Raw genomic sequence first — 14,443 nt, 5'->3', positions numbered from 1 at the left:
TAATTTGTATTGGAAAAAACCCTGAAGTTCAGTTTAGCACTAGATAAGGACTCTAACTTTGTTCTTACTGCTATGCCCTATTTATCAAAACCCATTTTGAGAAAATAGTACACATATAGTTATATAGTCCATCCACCCATTTTTGTGGTTATCTAAAATTTACGCCTGTGTTCCGGGACCAAGTTTTTGGTCCCTTTCTGTGGAAATACTTTCCCTCAGTTTTCTCTTGGTATTTCCCTTGTTAGATTGAGAGGGACAATAAGAAATTGCCCTGTAAAACTCATTACTATTTATGTGTGAGGATATTTTTAAGGGCTTTGTTTTTTACACTGTAAGGTGTCTTGTAAAGAGCCATGGGGAAAAGTCCAGATTTTTGTCCCAGGAAGAATTATATTCCTTCCGAGCAACTTCTTTTAGAAAATATTTATGGATACTGTAAATATTGAAACCTATTGTGTTTCCTTATTTGCATTGCTTCCTGAAAACTTCATGCTGACTTTGTGGCCCATCTTTCACAAGTGCATAGCCTTTTATTCTGGCTTCTTTTTATCTTTATTTAAGTAGCATAGTTGTGGATTTGAAAATGCAGGTTGTGAAGTCAGCCAGCCTGAGCCCAGAACTGGGCCCCATCATTCTGTGTTCAAATCCAGCAAGCTGCTTAATCTCTGCGAACCTCAGTTTCCCCATCCGGAGTTAATAGTGCTCTCATAAGGTTATTGTGAAGATTACCTAAGGATAATAAAGTGCCTGTGTGAGTTCTTGACACATTTTGAGTACTCCATACTTTGTCTCACTTTGATTCCCTTTGTTTCACTTCGCCTACTTTAAAAAAGAATTGATTTTATATTGTTTATAATATTTTACTCATTGTAATCAACCTAAGACATTTCTTAGAATGAGTCAGAGTAAGCATACATTTTGGTTTTGTAGCATGTGGTATTTTACATAAAATATAGCAATTAAAAATAGTCACAATTACTTTCCTGTATTTTTAAATTTACAGAGATTTTGAAACTCGACATAGATGAAAATTTACTTTTAGTCCACTTAGCTTTCATTCTCTTCCCTTTCACCTCAAACACACATCACCAAACAAATTTTCTGTATTATTTGTGTAGGTGTGGCAGCGATTTTCTTAAGCCTTTTCTTTTTATTGCAACCTCTTAGGTTAGAAGTTTCACTATCATTTGAAATCTGTCACAAGACCAGGGAAATGCATTCATTATACAACTATTTAATAAATAAGTCCCCCAGTTTGAAGAGCTAGACTTTTATGTGAGGTCAGACCAGTTGAAGACATTTACAAAGAATTAGTTGTTTGTTATTGCTTATGTGAGTTGCAAGAATGGAAAAAAAAGAAATTCTTTCTTCAATACTTCCTTCCAGGCTGAGTCATCACTAGAGAGTGGGAAGGGCAGCAGCAGCAGAGAATCCAAACCCCAAAGCTGATATACAAAGTACCATTTCTCCAAGTTGGGGGCTAGAGGGGAGCCATCATGAGCGATGTTACCATTGTGAAAGAAGGTTGGGTTCAGAAGAGGGGTAAGTGTTCAACAAAACCAAACTCATATGGTTGGTAAGTGTGCTAACAGTGAGTGGTGTCCTGGAAGTTGATATTTTTTCTGATCCTGTTAACCAGAGTAAACTGTGACATACTATGTCCAGTAAGAGGGAAGTGATATTTAACATGTGTGTTAGGAATTTGCTTGTTATGTAGAGATTCTTTGTAATTCTTGATTTTTATCATTTATAATCAAGTTTGGCTTTCTGGTATGTTGTATGCATGTATGTTACAGAAAATTCGTGTTGTATTTTTCTGTGTTGTCTGCAGACTCTACAATCCAGAGAGAAATCTTTAGAATGATTTAATATCTGAAAAAGTATCTAACTTGTATGCATTTCAAGACATGTAAACATCAATACAATTATTCAGTGAAGTCAGTGTGGTCAGTGGGGATGGGCTAGAAGTAGTAAAGGGAGGGTTCACCCACAAACTCACAGGCACCACAATCCCAAGAATAGGTAAGGAAAGTCCTGAAGTAAAAGACCAGATAAGAAAAGGGTTTGTGTGTGTGTTAATGTTTAGAATGTTTTATTTTTCATGATCTACTTTTAGTATTACAAGTTCACTCCTACTTTAGATAAAGAATTCAATTGCATTATTATACTTTTGTAATTTTAAAGGAAGAACTCTTCAATGTAAAGCTTATTTTATCCTCTCTGAGATCACCTGCTAATCTCATGTGTTTGTTAGAAATCTCGAGTTTAGATTAGTTGCCAGGCAACTACTGTTTATCCACTTGGCCAAGTTGAGTAGGATGAGGGCTGGTTTGTTCTCAGGACTTTTAAGTTACTGTATATCTCTCTTCTGGTTAAAAGTTGCATCTTAAATAGTGATCTTAATATTCTTTTAAATTCTGTGGTTCATACCTATGTTGAAAAGCTGTTGATGGTAGTTAAATGTGATTATGAATTACTGAGTTTTTAAAAGTCACCCTATTGAGTTATTTACATATAATAAAATTCATCAATTTTAAGTGTATACTTTGATGAATTTTGCTGAATTTTTACAGCAGTATAACATATTATAGTCATGACATAGAACATTTCTATCACCTGAAAAAGTTTCTGCATTCTCTTGGTAATCATTAATATGTTGCTACTATAATTTTGCTTTTCTAGAATTTCATATAAGTAGGAACATATAATATGTAGTCCTTGTGTGTCTGACTACTTTCACATTGAATAATACTTTTAAGATTCATCTATGTTGTGCATATCATTAGTTTGTTCCTTTTTATTGTTGAGTAGTATTCTGCTGTCTGGACATTCTAGAATTGATCTTTTCACCAGTTGATGGACATTTGGGTTGTTTCTAGTTTTTGACTATTATGAATTAAGCTGCTGAAAACATCTGTATGCATGTTTTTGTCTGATATGTCTTTATTCTTCTTGGGCAATAACCTAGGAATGAGATTGCTGGGCCATCTGGTAAGTGTGTGTTTAACCTTGTAAACACTGCTGAACTGTGTTCCAAAGTGGTCGACCATTTGTGATGCTTAATTCTTTTATGTTAGTCTTATATTAGAAATTTGGAAAGTATGAAGGAAGGTATTTTTTGGTTTCTTTTTAAACTTGTCTATTTATATTTTTATTCCTTTGTTTTTTTTTGGGGTGGCATGTCACTTAAGCCTATTAGAGTTTTACTTTATTAATCTCTAAAATCTGTTCTCACAAGATTGTTGTGAAGATTAAATAAGATACTGGATGTGGATGTGTTTTGACAATTTTAACATAAGGTAAACTGTTGCTATCATCATGTGTAATCAAAGGTTTAGGGTACTGGTCCAGTATGTTTAATTACCATATTTCCCCATGTATAAAATGCTCCCATATATAAGATGCACCTTAATCTTGGGGCCCGAAATTTGAAAAAAAATGTATTACATGAAGTTATTGAACTTAAGTTTTATTCATCATAAAATTCATACAACTCATCACTGTCAAAACTCCCATCCATTAGCTTGGCTTCATCTGAGTCTGATGATGGATCACTTTCTTCAACAATGAGTGCAAAAACAAGCGCAAAAAAGCAGGAAATGCAAGTAAAAAAAATCTACAACCACTGTATAAGACGCACCCAGTTTTTAGACCCCAAATTTTTTGAAAAAAAGTGCATCTTTTACATGGGGAAATATGATAATTGCGTCTCCTCTAAAATGCCAGTATAGAAGGTTGGTATATAATAAATAGTACATGAGATAGAAAAAGGAAAATAAATCACAAAGAATTTCTTGATGTTTTCTCTGCATTGGTTAGGGACAGAGGATTCTAGTGTTTGTGTGTCCATGTGTGTGTGTGAGCATGTGTGCACCTGTATTAATTTGGGGAAGTAATGACCTTATAACACAAGAATTTGAATTATACACAAAGGTATAAAATGAAAAATAAACATCTTTCTACCCTCTACCTTTTCCAACAAGTTTCTCTCCTTAGAGGTCACCATTTTAGACCTTTTTTTCTTTTTAATTCTCCTACTGATAATTCCAATTTTATATAAAATGTGCCTAAACTTTATTTTTATTTATTTCTTTTTTAATTGAATTTATTGGGGTACAGATTCAGGTCTGGAACTCAATAAAATATCATCTGCACACTGCATCGTGTGCCCATTGCCCTAAGCAGAGTCTCTTCTCACCTTCCATCTTTTTGCCCACCTGCATCTACTCCGAGTCCCGTTTCTCTTGCTGTCATCACACTCTTTGTTGTCTGTGTCTTCGTGTTACATATGTGTGTGTGTGCATGTTTGTTTAATCCCTTCACCTTCTGTTCACAGTTCCCCAAGCCCCTCCCCTGTGACAGTCATCAGTCTGTCCATGTATTCATGTCTCTGTTTTTGTTGCGTACATCAGTTTAATTAGTTCATTAAAGTCCATGTACAAGTGAGATACCGATCTTAAGTGATCTGGTCTTATCCCCCTTGTGAAAAAATAAACAATTTCATTTTTAATACTTATTCTCTTCATTCTTTTTTTTCTTTTTTTGCCTTTATGGTTAAATGTCTGGCTCTTGTTTGCATCATTCTATAAATTATTTAGGCATAATCTTGCCACTTTATACATTAAGAAAAATTAGTACCTCTCACAGTCTTACTCTTGAGTTCTTCACATTCCTTTCCCAATTTATGTCAATTTTAACATTTTATATCATCAAGTTTTAATAGTTTTACTTGATAACAAAAAGTAGTAATCAATATTATGCTATGTAAATAATATTAATTACTAAATAAAGTCGTTTGATGAGTGTGATGGCGTTCATAGACAAATGGATTTCTTATACATTGTTGGTACTCAAGATTTGTGATGAAGAGGTTTAACTGTGCTCTTGAAAGCATTAGTTGAAACATTAGGAGGAACCAAATTGGGCATTTTTTCCTCCAACATTCTTAATTTATCCCTTCAAAGATCTTCAGTATTTTTAAATAATAAATTTGTGTTTTAGTTAAGTAAATTTCACTATATAATCTCTTAGTGTTTGGCTATATTTTGCTTCAAGGGATTCCTTTTAAGAGAGCGTTATTAGTTGCTGCGAGTTTACTCTGGGCAGGTGATTATCACTGCAACTTTGGTATACTCATTTAAGAATAAATATGAAAAAAAAAAAAGAAAATAAAAAAAAAGAATAAATATGAGTCCCTGGCCGGTTGGCTCAATGGTGAAGTGTCGGCCTGGTATGTGGAAGTCCCAGGTTTGATTCCTGGTCAGGGCACACAGGAGAAGCGCCCATCTGCTTCTCCACCCTTTCCCCTTTCCTTCTCTGTCTCTCTCTTCCCCTCCTGTAGCCAGGGCTCCATTGGACCAAAGTTGGCCCTGGGCGCTGAGGACAGCTTCATGGCCTCTGCCTCAGGTGCTAGAATGGCTCCAGCTGCAACGGAGCAACTCCCCAGATGGGCAGAGCATTGCCACCTGGTGGGCATGCCAGGTGGATCCGGTTGGGCATATGCGGGAATCTGACTGCCTCCTCGCTTCTAACTTCGGAAAAATAACAAAAAAAAGAAAAGAAAAAATATGACCATTATCTTTTGTCTTTACCTCACCATGTAGTTTTAAGTGTTACAAGATAATGTATGTAGAGGAGTGTTTTTAAACTATTAAACTATTAATAAGGGGTATTGATATAAAACATTATAATATAGCCCATACTTGGTCAGTCTTCTATCAAATCTGTATTGCTAAATCAGTTCTTATTAACTCCTATTCAGATCTAATCTTGTTTTATTTGTATTTTTAATGAAAATAAGCTGTCCTTTAGTAAATATCTACCAGGAAAAGGAAAAAAAGACTTAAAGATAATTACTGATATGGTGTCACATAAATGGTTTCCTAACTTTGTCATTGGTGGCTTACAATAGTGCCACCTTTATTTCTGTACTTTTTTGGAGCAATTAAAGAATGGTGAGTATTAACTGAGGTAACACATTAATATACTATAGTTGATGTTAGAAATGACAGTAAACTTCAGGTGCTAAAAATAGCTTGGTTGCAAGCATGGCCTCAGATGGGCAGAGCATCGGCCACAAACAGGGTTGCCAGGTGAATCCTGGTTGGGGTGCTTGCGGGACTGTCTCACTATCTCCCCTCCTCTCTCTTGGAAAAGAATTTAAAAAAAGACAGTAGAAGAAATATGTAGCAAACATAGAGTCAAAAGTATTGTCTGCATTTTCCTCCTTGGTGGTCTTAGCAGAGCACCTCACAGTTTGGCTGTACATTGGCACAGGAGTCATCTGCATATATATTGCACACTTGTTAAATTATGTCCTTTTAAGACCACCCTATAAAGTATACTCCAGGTGATTTGATATCTCTAAACTAGATGTCAGATTTACTTTCTTGTTTTGTTCCATTATAGCTAGTGGTAATATTTGCTCTGGAGAAACACTGCTTTAATAAAGTTTAACCATCCTAAAAGATCTAACTTATACAGTGAAGTAGATTGCAATACTATTAATCAAGGGCTTATTGTAAATTAGAATATTTTTTTGCTTAATTAGTATTTTTTCTTTAAAACCTTAAGTATGTGGTCTCTTATAAATGTGGACAGCCAGTTCCTTGATAACAGATTAAAACATGAAATGTATTTCTAGTTAACTCATAACCTTACTGCTTTGAAATGGGTACATATTGCCTGACCTGTGGTGGTGCATTAGTTGGAGCATCGACCTGGAACACTGAGGTTGCCGGTTCAAAACCTGGGTCAAGGCACATATGAGAAGCTACTATACTAGTTGGTGCTTCTTGCTCCTCCTTCACCACTTTCTCTCTCTCTCTCCTCTCTCTAAAATCAATAAATAAAATCTTAAAAAAAAAGAAATTGGTACATATTGAAAGCTGGTTTTATCATTAAAAACATTTTGATTGGGGAAAATGCTTTGTGCATGTGTTAAAATCTTGAACCTATTCTTATATTGATATCTAACAGATTGAGCCTCCAGGTTGTGTTCTGTGTATGTTACCAGTTTGTGCTTTCAAAGGACTTTTTCCTTAGTTTGCCTTACACTTGTAGTTTCTGATTCAGGGATATCTGTAAACTGTCATTTGAGTTATACTATTTGTCTTATAGTCTAAGAAATGGTTTGTTTCAGTGAACTAGAATATTAGTATTTGATAAGTCCAAGCTAAAACTTTATACAATTACAAATTTATTTTAAAAAATAGCTTGATCTCACTATGCAAAATATACTTTGGTAACATAAAAATTGTAAACTGAGTTATGTTTGAATATGTGATTGTTGTGTTGTAGTCAATTTTAGGTTGTTACAGAACACAAAATGCACAATCTTGGGGCCACTCATCCAAGTCCAGGGGCCTTTCCTCTCCTTTATTTTGTATGTACTTGTGTACTTTTGTTCTTGTTTTATTCATCAAGTGACTTTTGAAACAAATTATGAAGTGATTAAGGAAAAAGAAAATGACCATATGATTTCCTGTTTACTACTCAGTAGCAAGCATTTTCCAAAGAGCGTGAAGAGCTGTGGTAGTGACTGTATGAACCGCATGATACTTTAGAGAGGCTCACTTTGACTATTGATGTTGTAAATGCAGAAGAAACATGGAAAAGTTAAAATTGGTAATGACATTAAAACTGTGGTTTAATGTATTTACGATGTGAAATTAGTTTTTCTTATAGTGTCAATTAATTTGTTTTGAAAATTTCAAGGAAGTGAACCAAATGCAGAGAACCATCAAATGATAAACTTTCAGAAGCATTCTAGAGTTACAGAATTGTCAAGTTGCTGTTACACACATACATACCTTTCCTAATCAGCAGTTGAGTTTTGTTTTGACTTTATCCTGCAACATTGTTCAATTCTTATCAATGTTAATTACTTTTAAAATTTCCTATGTAGATGATCAAGTCATCCACAAAGAGCCTCAATTTTGCTTCTATTCCAATCTTTATGCCTTTGATAAACTTCTCTGGTTTTACTTTACTGGTTAGGATCTCTAGTGCAATGTTGAATAAAATTGTGAGAGTGGACATTTTTGCCTTAATTCTCATTTTTTTGGGAAAGCATTTACTTTAGTATCATATTAGCTGTAGGTTTTCCATTACTGCCCTTTATCAGGTTGAGAAAGTTCCTTTCTAGTCCTAGTTTGCTGAGAGTTTTTATCATGAGTTGGTGTTTCATTTTTTTGAAAGATTTTCCCATATCTATTGGAATGACCATTTGACTTTTTCATTCTGTTAATATGGTGTATTACTTTCATTACTGAAATAAATCCCACTGGGTCATGATATATTATTACCTTGAATATATTAACCATTTTACCATTTTGATTTATTAATATTGTGTTAGGAGTTAAGGATCTTTCTTTCTTTTTTTACCCCGCATATACCAGATGGTATAATGGTTATCCTAGTCTCATAAAATAGGTTGTAATAGGAGAAAGTATTTCCTCCTCCTTACTTTATGAAGGGATTTGCATTAGATGGATTTAATTTCTTCCTTGTATGTTTGATAAAATTTATCAGTGAAGCCATCTGGGTTGGAGAATTTTGATGATTAATTCCATTTTTTTTTTTTTTTTTTTTGTATTTTTCTGAAGCTGGAAACGGGGATAGACAGTCAGACAGACTCCCGCATGCGCCCGACCGGGATCCACCTGGCACGCCCACCAGGGGGCGACGCTCTGCCCACCAGGGGGCGATGCTCTGCCCCTCCGGGGCGTCGCTCTGTCGCGACCAGAGCCACTCTAGCGCCTGGGGCAGAGGCCAAGGAGCCATCCCCAGCGCCCGCGCCATCTTTGCTCCAATGGAGCCTTGGATGTGGGAGGGGAAGAGAGAGACAGAGAGGAAGGAGAGGGGGAGGGGTGGAGAAGCAGATGGGCGTTTCTCCTGTGTGCCCTGGCCGGGAATCGAACCCGGGACCTCTACACGCCAGGCCGACACTCTTATCACTGAGCCAACCGGCCAGGGCCCTAATTACATTTCTTTAATAAATATATGGCTATTCACATTTTCTGTTTCATCTTGTGTCGGTTTGGGTAAATTGTGTTTTTTAAGGAATTTGTCCATTTCATCACAGTTTTTTATTTATTAGCCATGAAGTTGTTCTTAATATCTGCAGTGAAGATAGTGAAGGAGTGGGAAGCATCAACTCATAGTTGCTGCTTGTTATGTGCCTTAACCGGATGACCTCAGCATTTCAGGTCAATGTTATGTCCACTGTGCCACCACAGGTCAGGCTTTTTTATAGCTTCGTTAGGTAAAATAGTATAATTATATCACTGATTTTAAACCTTTCTTTTTAAGAAATATAAGCATTTAAAGCTATGAATTTATCTTACTTCACTGCTAAACTGTGTCCCATATTTTCATTGTCATTTAGTATTAATGTTTTTAAATTCCCTTGTGATTTCTTTGAACCTTGGATTATTTAGAAGAGTATTGTTTAATTTAAAAATATATAGGGTTTTTTAGTATCTTAATGCTACGAATTTGTTTTACATTTGATTGTAATTACATAAAATACTCTGTAAAACTTTACTCATTTGAATTTTTTTGTGATATTTTTTTAATGGTCCACCATATGGTCTACCTTGATTTTGTGCTGTTGTGGGTGAAGTGTTTTATAAATGTGTGGCTATGATGGATGATAGTCATCTGTAGCTTTACTGATTTTTTTCTTTAGTTCTATCAGTTACTAAAGGAGGGGTAAAATCTCCCAACTATGGTTGTGAATTTGTTTCTTTTCTTTCTTTTTTTTTTAATTCAGAGAGAGGAGAGGAGGGAGAGACAGACTCCCCCATGTGCCCAGACCAGGATCCACCTGGCAAGCCCACTAGGGGGTGATGCTCTGTTGCTCAGCAACCGAGCTCTTCTTAACACCTGAGGCTGTGGAGGCCATGGAGTGATTCTCAGTGCCTGGGTCCAACTTGCTCCAATTGAGCCATGGCTGCAGAATGAGAAGGGAGAGAGAGAGTGAGAAGCAAGAGAGGAGAGGCAGGGAGAAGCAGATGGGCACTTCTCTTGTGTGCCCTAATGGGGAATCGAACCTGGACATTGACATGCCAGGCTGACACTCTACCATGAGCCAACTGGCCAGGGCTTGTTGTGAATTTGTTTCTTTATTCTGCCTGTTTTGCTTTATATATTTTGAAGCTCTGTTATTAGATGCATTCATATTTATTATTATATTGTCTTAATAGATTACATCTTTCCCTTTTATGAAATGTTCATTTTTATTTTTTGGTAATGCTCTTTGTCTTGAAATTCATGTGTCTGATACTAAATCATTTCATATTTTTTATGATTGATGTTTGCATCTTACATGTTCTTTAAATGTCCTTTTACATTTAGCCTATCCATGTATTCTATTTAAACTGCCTTTTTTGCAGACAGTATATGTCTGGGTCTAATTTTTTTTTAAATGTCATTTAACAGTCTTTACCCTTTATAATTGGGTGTGTTTAGACCATTCATATTTATTAATGGAATTATTGACATGACTGAGTTTCCTATTTGTCATGTGTTCTTTGTTCCTTTTTATAGTCTTGCTTTTTTTGGATTTAGGTTTTTTTTGGTGTTTTTTTTTACTATTCTGTTTTTCCTCTGTTGTTGGCTTGTTAGTTATGCCTCTTATTTAAAAAAAACTATAGTCAGTGTTATTGTTTATGTGGTTACATTTAGGTCTAACATTTGTTATTTTTCTTTTGTCCCATTAAAAACTTCTTTATATTTATTTTGCCTTCTATTGGTCTAATTGAATTTTTTAATTATTATTATTATTATTAAGTGAGAGGTGGGGAGACAGAGACAGACTTCTGTATGTGTCCTGATTGGGATCCACCTGGCAAGCGCCCTACAGGGCGATGCTCTGCCCATCTGGGACCACTGCTCCATTGCTTAGCAACCAAACTATTTTAATGCCTGAGGTGTGGCCATGGAGTCATTCTCAGCACCTGGGGCCAAATTGCTTGAACCATTTGAGCCATGGCTGTAGAAGGGGGAAAAAGAGGGAAAGAGAAGTGGGAGGGGGAAAGGTGGAGAAGCAGATGGGTGCTTCTCCTGTGTGTCCTGCCCAGGAACCAACACCAGGCCTTCCACATGCTGGGCCGATGCTCTACCACTGAGCCAATAGGCCAGGGCCTGAATTTTTTTAGTATTTCATTTAAATTCTTTATCAGTATGCATTCTTTATGGGGGGGATATCTCCTCTAAGGAGGAATAATTGGTTCTTGGAGGAGAGTGTGAAAAAACTTAGATACTACAATGTTCATGCATCTCCATTGGGGCACATTATATAAACAATTTAAGATATGTCTGTGATATTCAAAATTCATGTGGGAAGCTAAAGGGATTAGGAAAAAAAGTAAAGAAAGCTTGTTAGGTGGGCCATAATGAAAAAAAAAAAACTTTGAGAAACATTGCTCTGTCATTATTTTAGCTTGTATTACTTATTTAGTGGTTGTTGTGGGCAGTGGTTTTCAACCTGTGTTATTTTACTCCCTGGGGACATTTGGCAATGCCAGAGACAGTTTTGATTGTCATGAGTAAGGGTGAGGGTGCTACTGGTACTAGTGGTTAGAGGCCAAGGTGCTGCTAAATATTTTCCTGTGCTCAGGACAGTCTTCCCCAAACAAAAAAGTTTTCCACTCCAAATTGTCAGTGGTGCTGAGGTTGAGAAACCCTGTTCTTGGGATTACTATATTTATCCCTAGTTTATCACAGTCTATATTGGGTTAATATTTTACTACTTCATGTGAAACATAAGATCCATGTAATACTATAGTTGTATTTATCTATCCCTTGAGTACTTTGTGCTACTCTTCTCACATATAAATATTTAGATAGAAATATGTAATAAACCCGGAAAAACAATGTTTTAATTTTTGTTTTATGTTTTTTAAAGAAAAACACGAAAACTATAGCTTTAATATATATTTATTTTCAGTTTTTAAAACTTTTTTTGTTTCTTCCTATAGATTGGAGTTTTTGTCTAATATGATTTTCCTTTAGCCTAACGAGCTCCCTCCAGCATTTCTTTTAGAGCAGATCTGTGGGTGACCAGTACACTCATTTTTTTATCTTAAAATGTTTTCATTTTTGAAGAATTTTTTTATTGTATATAGAATTGTACTTTGGTAGTTGTGTTTCTTGTATCATTTTGTTTTGTTTTGTTTTTTTGCATTTTTCTGAAGCTGGAAACAGGGAGAGACAGTCAGACAGACTCCCGCATGCGCCCGACCGGGATCCACCCGGCACGCCCACCAGGGGGCGATACTCTGCCCACCAGGGGGCGATGCTCTGCCCATCCTGGGCGTCGCCATGTTGCGACCCTCCTGGGCGTCGCCATGTTGCGACCAGAGCCACTCTAGCGCCTGGGGCAGAGGCCACAGAGCCATCCCCAGCGCCCGGGCCATCTTTGCTCCAATGGAGCCTTGGCTGCGGGAGGGGAAGAGAGAGACAGAGAGGAAGGCGCGGCGGAGGGGTGGAGAAGCAAATGGGCGCTTCTCCTATGTGCCCTGGCCGGGAATCAAACCCGGGTCCTCCGCACGCTAGGCCAACGCTCTACCGCTGAGCCAACCGGCCAGGGCTCTTGTATCATTTTAGAGATATCATTTCATTTTCTTCTAGTCTCCATTGTTTTTTTTTTTTTTAATAATTTTATTTTTTTAATGGGGCAACATCAATAAATCAGGATACATATATTCAAAGATAACAAGTCCAGGTTATCTTGTCTTTCAATTATGTTGCATACCCATCACCCAAAGTCAGATTGTCCTCTGTCACCTATCTAGTTTTCTTTGTGCCCCTCCCCCTTTCCCTCTCCCTTCCCCCCCCCCCCCCAACCACCACACTCTTATCAATGTCTCTTAGTTTCACTTTTATGTCCCACCTACGTATGGAATAATGCAGTTCCTGGTTTTTTCTGATTTACTTATTTCGCTTTGTATCATATTATCAAGATCTCACCATTTTGCTGTAAATGATCCGATGTCATCATTTCTTATGGCTGAGTAGTATTCCATAATGTATATGTGCCACATCTTCTTTATCCAGTCATCTATTGACGGGCTTTTTGGTTGTTTCCATGTCCTGGCCACTATGAACAATGCTGCAATGAACATGGGGCTGCATGTGTCTTGACGTATTAATGTTTCTGAGTTTTTGGGATATATACCCAGTAGAGGGATTGCTGGGTCATAAGGTAGTTCTATTTTCAGTTTCTTGAGGAACCACCATACTTTCTTCCATAATGGTTGTACTACTTTACATTCCCACCAACAGTGGATGAGGGTTCCTTTTTCTCCACAGCCTCTCCAACATTTGCTATTACCTGTCTTGTTAATAATAGCTAATCTAACAGGTGTGAGGTGGTATCTCATTGCAGTTTTGATTTGCATTTCTCTAATAACTAAAGAAGATGAGCATCTTTTCATATATCTGTTGGCCATTTGTATTTCTTCCTGGGAGAAGTGTCTGTTCATATCCTCTTCCCATTTTTTTATTGGATTGTTTGTTTGTTTGTTGTTGAGTTTTATGAGTTCTTTGTATATTTTGGATATTAGGCCCTTATCTGAGCTGTTGTTTGAAAATATCATTTTCCATTTAGTTGGCTTTCTATTTATTTTGTTATCAGTTTCCCTTGCTGAGCAAAAACTTCTTAGTCTGATGTAGTCCCATTCATTAATTTTTGCCTTCACTTCTCTTGCCATTGGAGTCAAATTCATAAAATGCTCTTTAAAACCCAGGTCCATGAGTTGAGTACCTATGTCTTCTTCTATGTACTTAATTGTTTCAGGTCTTATGTTTAGATCTTTGATCCATTTTGAGTTAATTTTAGTACAGGGGGACAAACTGTAGTCCAGTTTCATTCTTCTGCATGTGGCTTTCCAGTTTTCCCAGCACCATTTGCTGAAGAGGCTTTCTTTTCTCCATTGTATGTTGTTGGCCCCTTTATCAAAAATTATTTTACTATATATATGTGGTTTTATTTCTGGGTTTTCTATTCTGTTCCATTGGTCTGAGTGTCTATTTTTCTGCCAATACCATGCTGTTTTGATTGTCGTGGCCCTATAATATAGTTTGAAGTCAGGTATTGTAATGCCCCCAGCTTCATTCTTTTTCTTTAGGATTGCTTTGGCTATTTGGGGTTTTTTATAGTTCCATATAAATCTGATGATTTTTTGCTCCATTTCTTTAAAAAATGTCATTGGAAGTTTGATGGGAATTGCATTAAATTTGTATATTGCTTTGGGTAATATAGCCATCTTGATTATATTTATTCTTCCTAACCAAGAACAAGGTATATTCTTCCATCTCATTATATCTTTCTCGATTTCCCTTAACAATGGTTTATAGTTTTCATTATATAAGTCCTTTACATTCTTTGTTATGTTTATTCCTAAGTATTTTATTTTTTTTGTTGCAATCGTGAAGG

General features: G+C 36.3%; 1 protein-coding gene across 12 annotated transcripts in view; it reads left to right on the top strand.

The window, feature by feature from the left end:
• AKT3 (AKT serine/threonine kinase 3) overlaps positions 1-14,443 on the top strand; it is a 363,939-nt gene that overhangs the window by 10,096 nt on the left and 339,400 nt on the right. For 11 of the 12 annotated variants that reach the window (XM_066236840.1, XM_066236795.1, XM_066236763.1 and 8 more), the window contains exon 2: positions 1,387-1,542. The exons of the other annotated variant lie outside the window; for it this stretch is intronic. In XM_066236840.1, the coding sequence (XP_066092937.1) occupies positions 1,497-1,542 (46 nt within the window). In that variant the 5' untranslated portion in view covers positions 1,387-1,496. The remainder of the gene's footprint in view (positions 1-1,386; positions 1,543-14,443) is intronic. 12 annotated transcript variants of the gene reach the window in all.

The sequence above is a fragment of the Saccopteryx bilineata genome, chromosome 1 (genome assembly GCF_036850765.1).
Source record: "Saccopteryx bilineata isolate mSacBil1 chromosome 1, mSacBil1_pri_phased_curated, whole genome shotgun sequence".
NCBI lineage: Eukaryota > Metazoa > Chordata > Mammalia > Chiroptera > Emballonuridae > Saccopteryx > Saccopteryx bilineata.
This window is presented reverse-complemented; position numbering and strand designations above follow the sequence as displayed.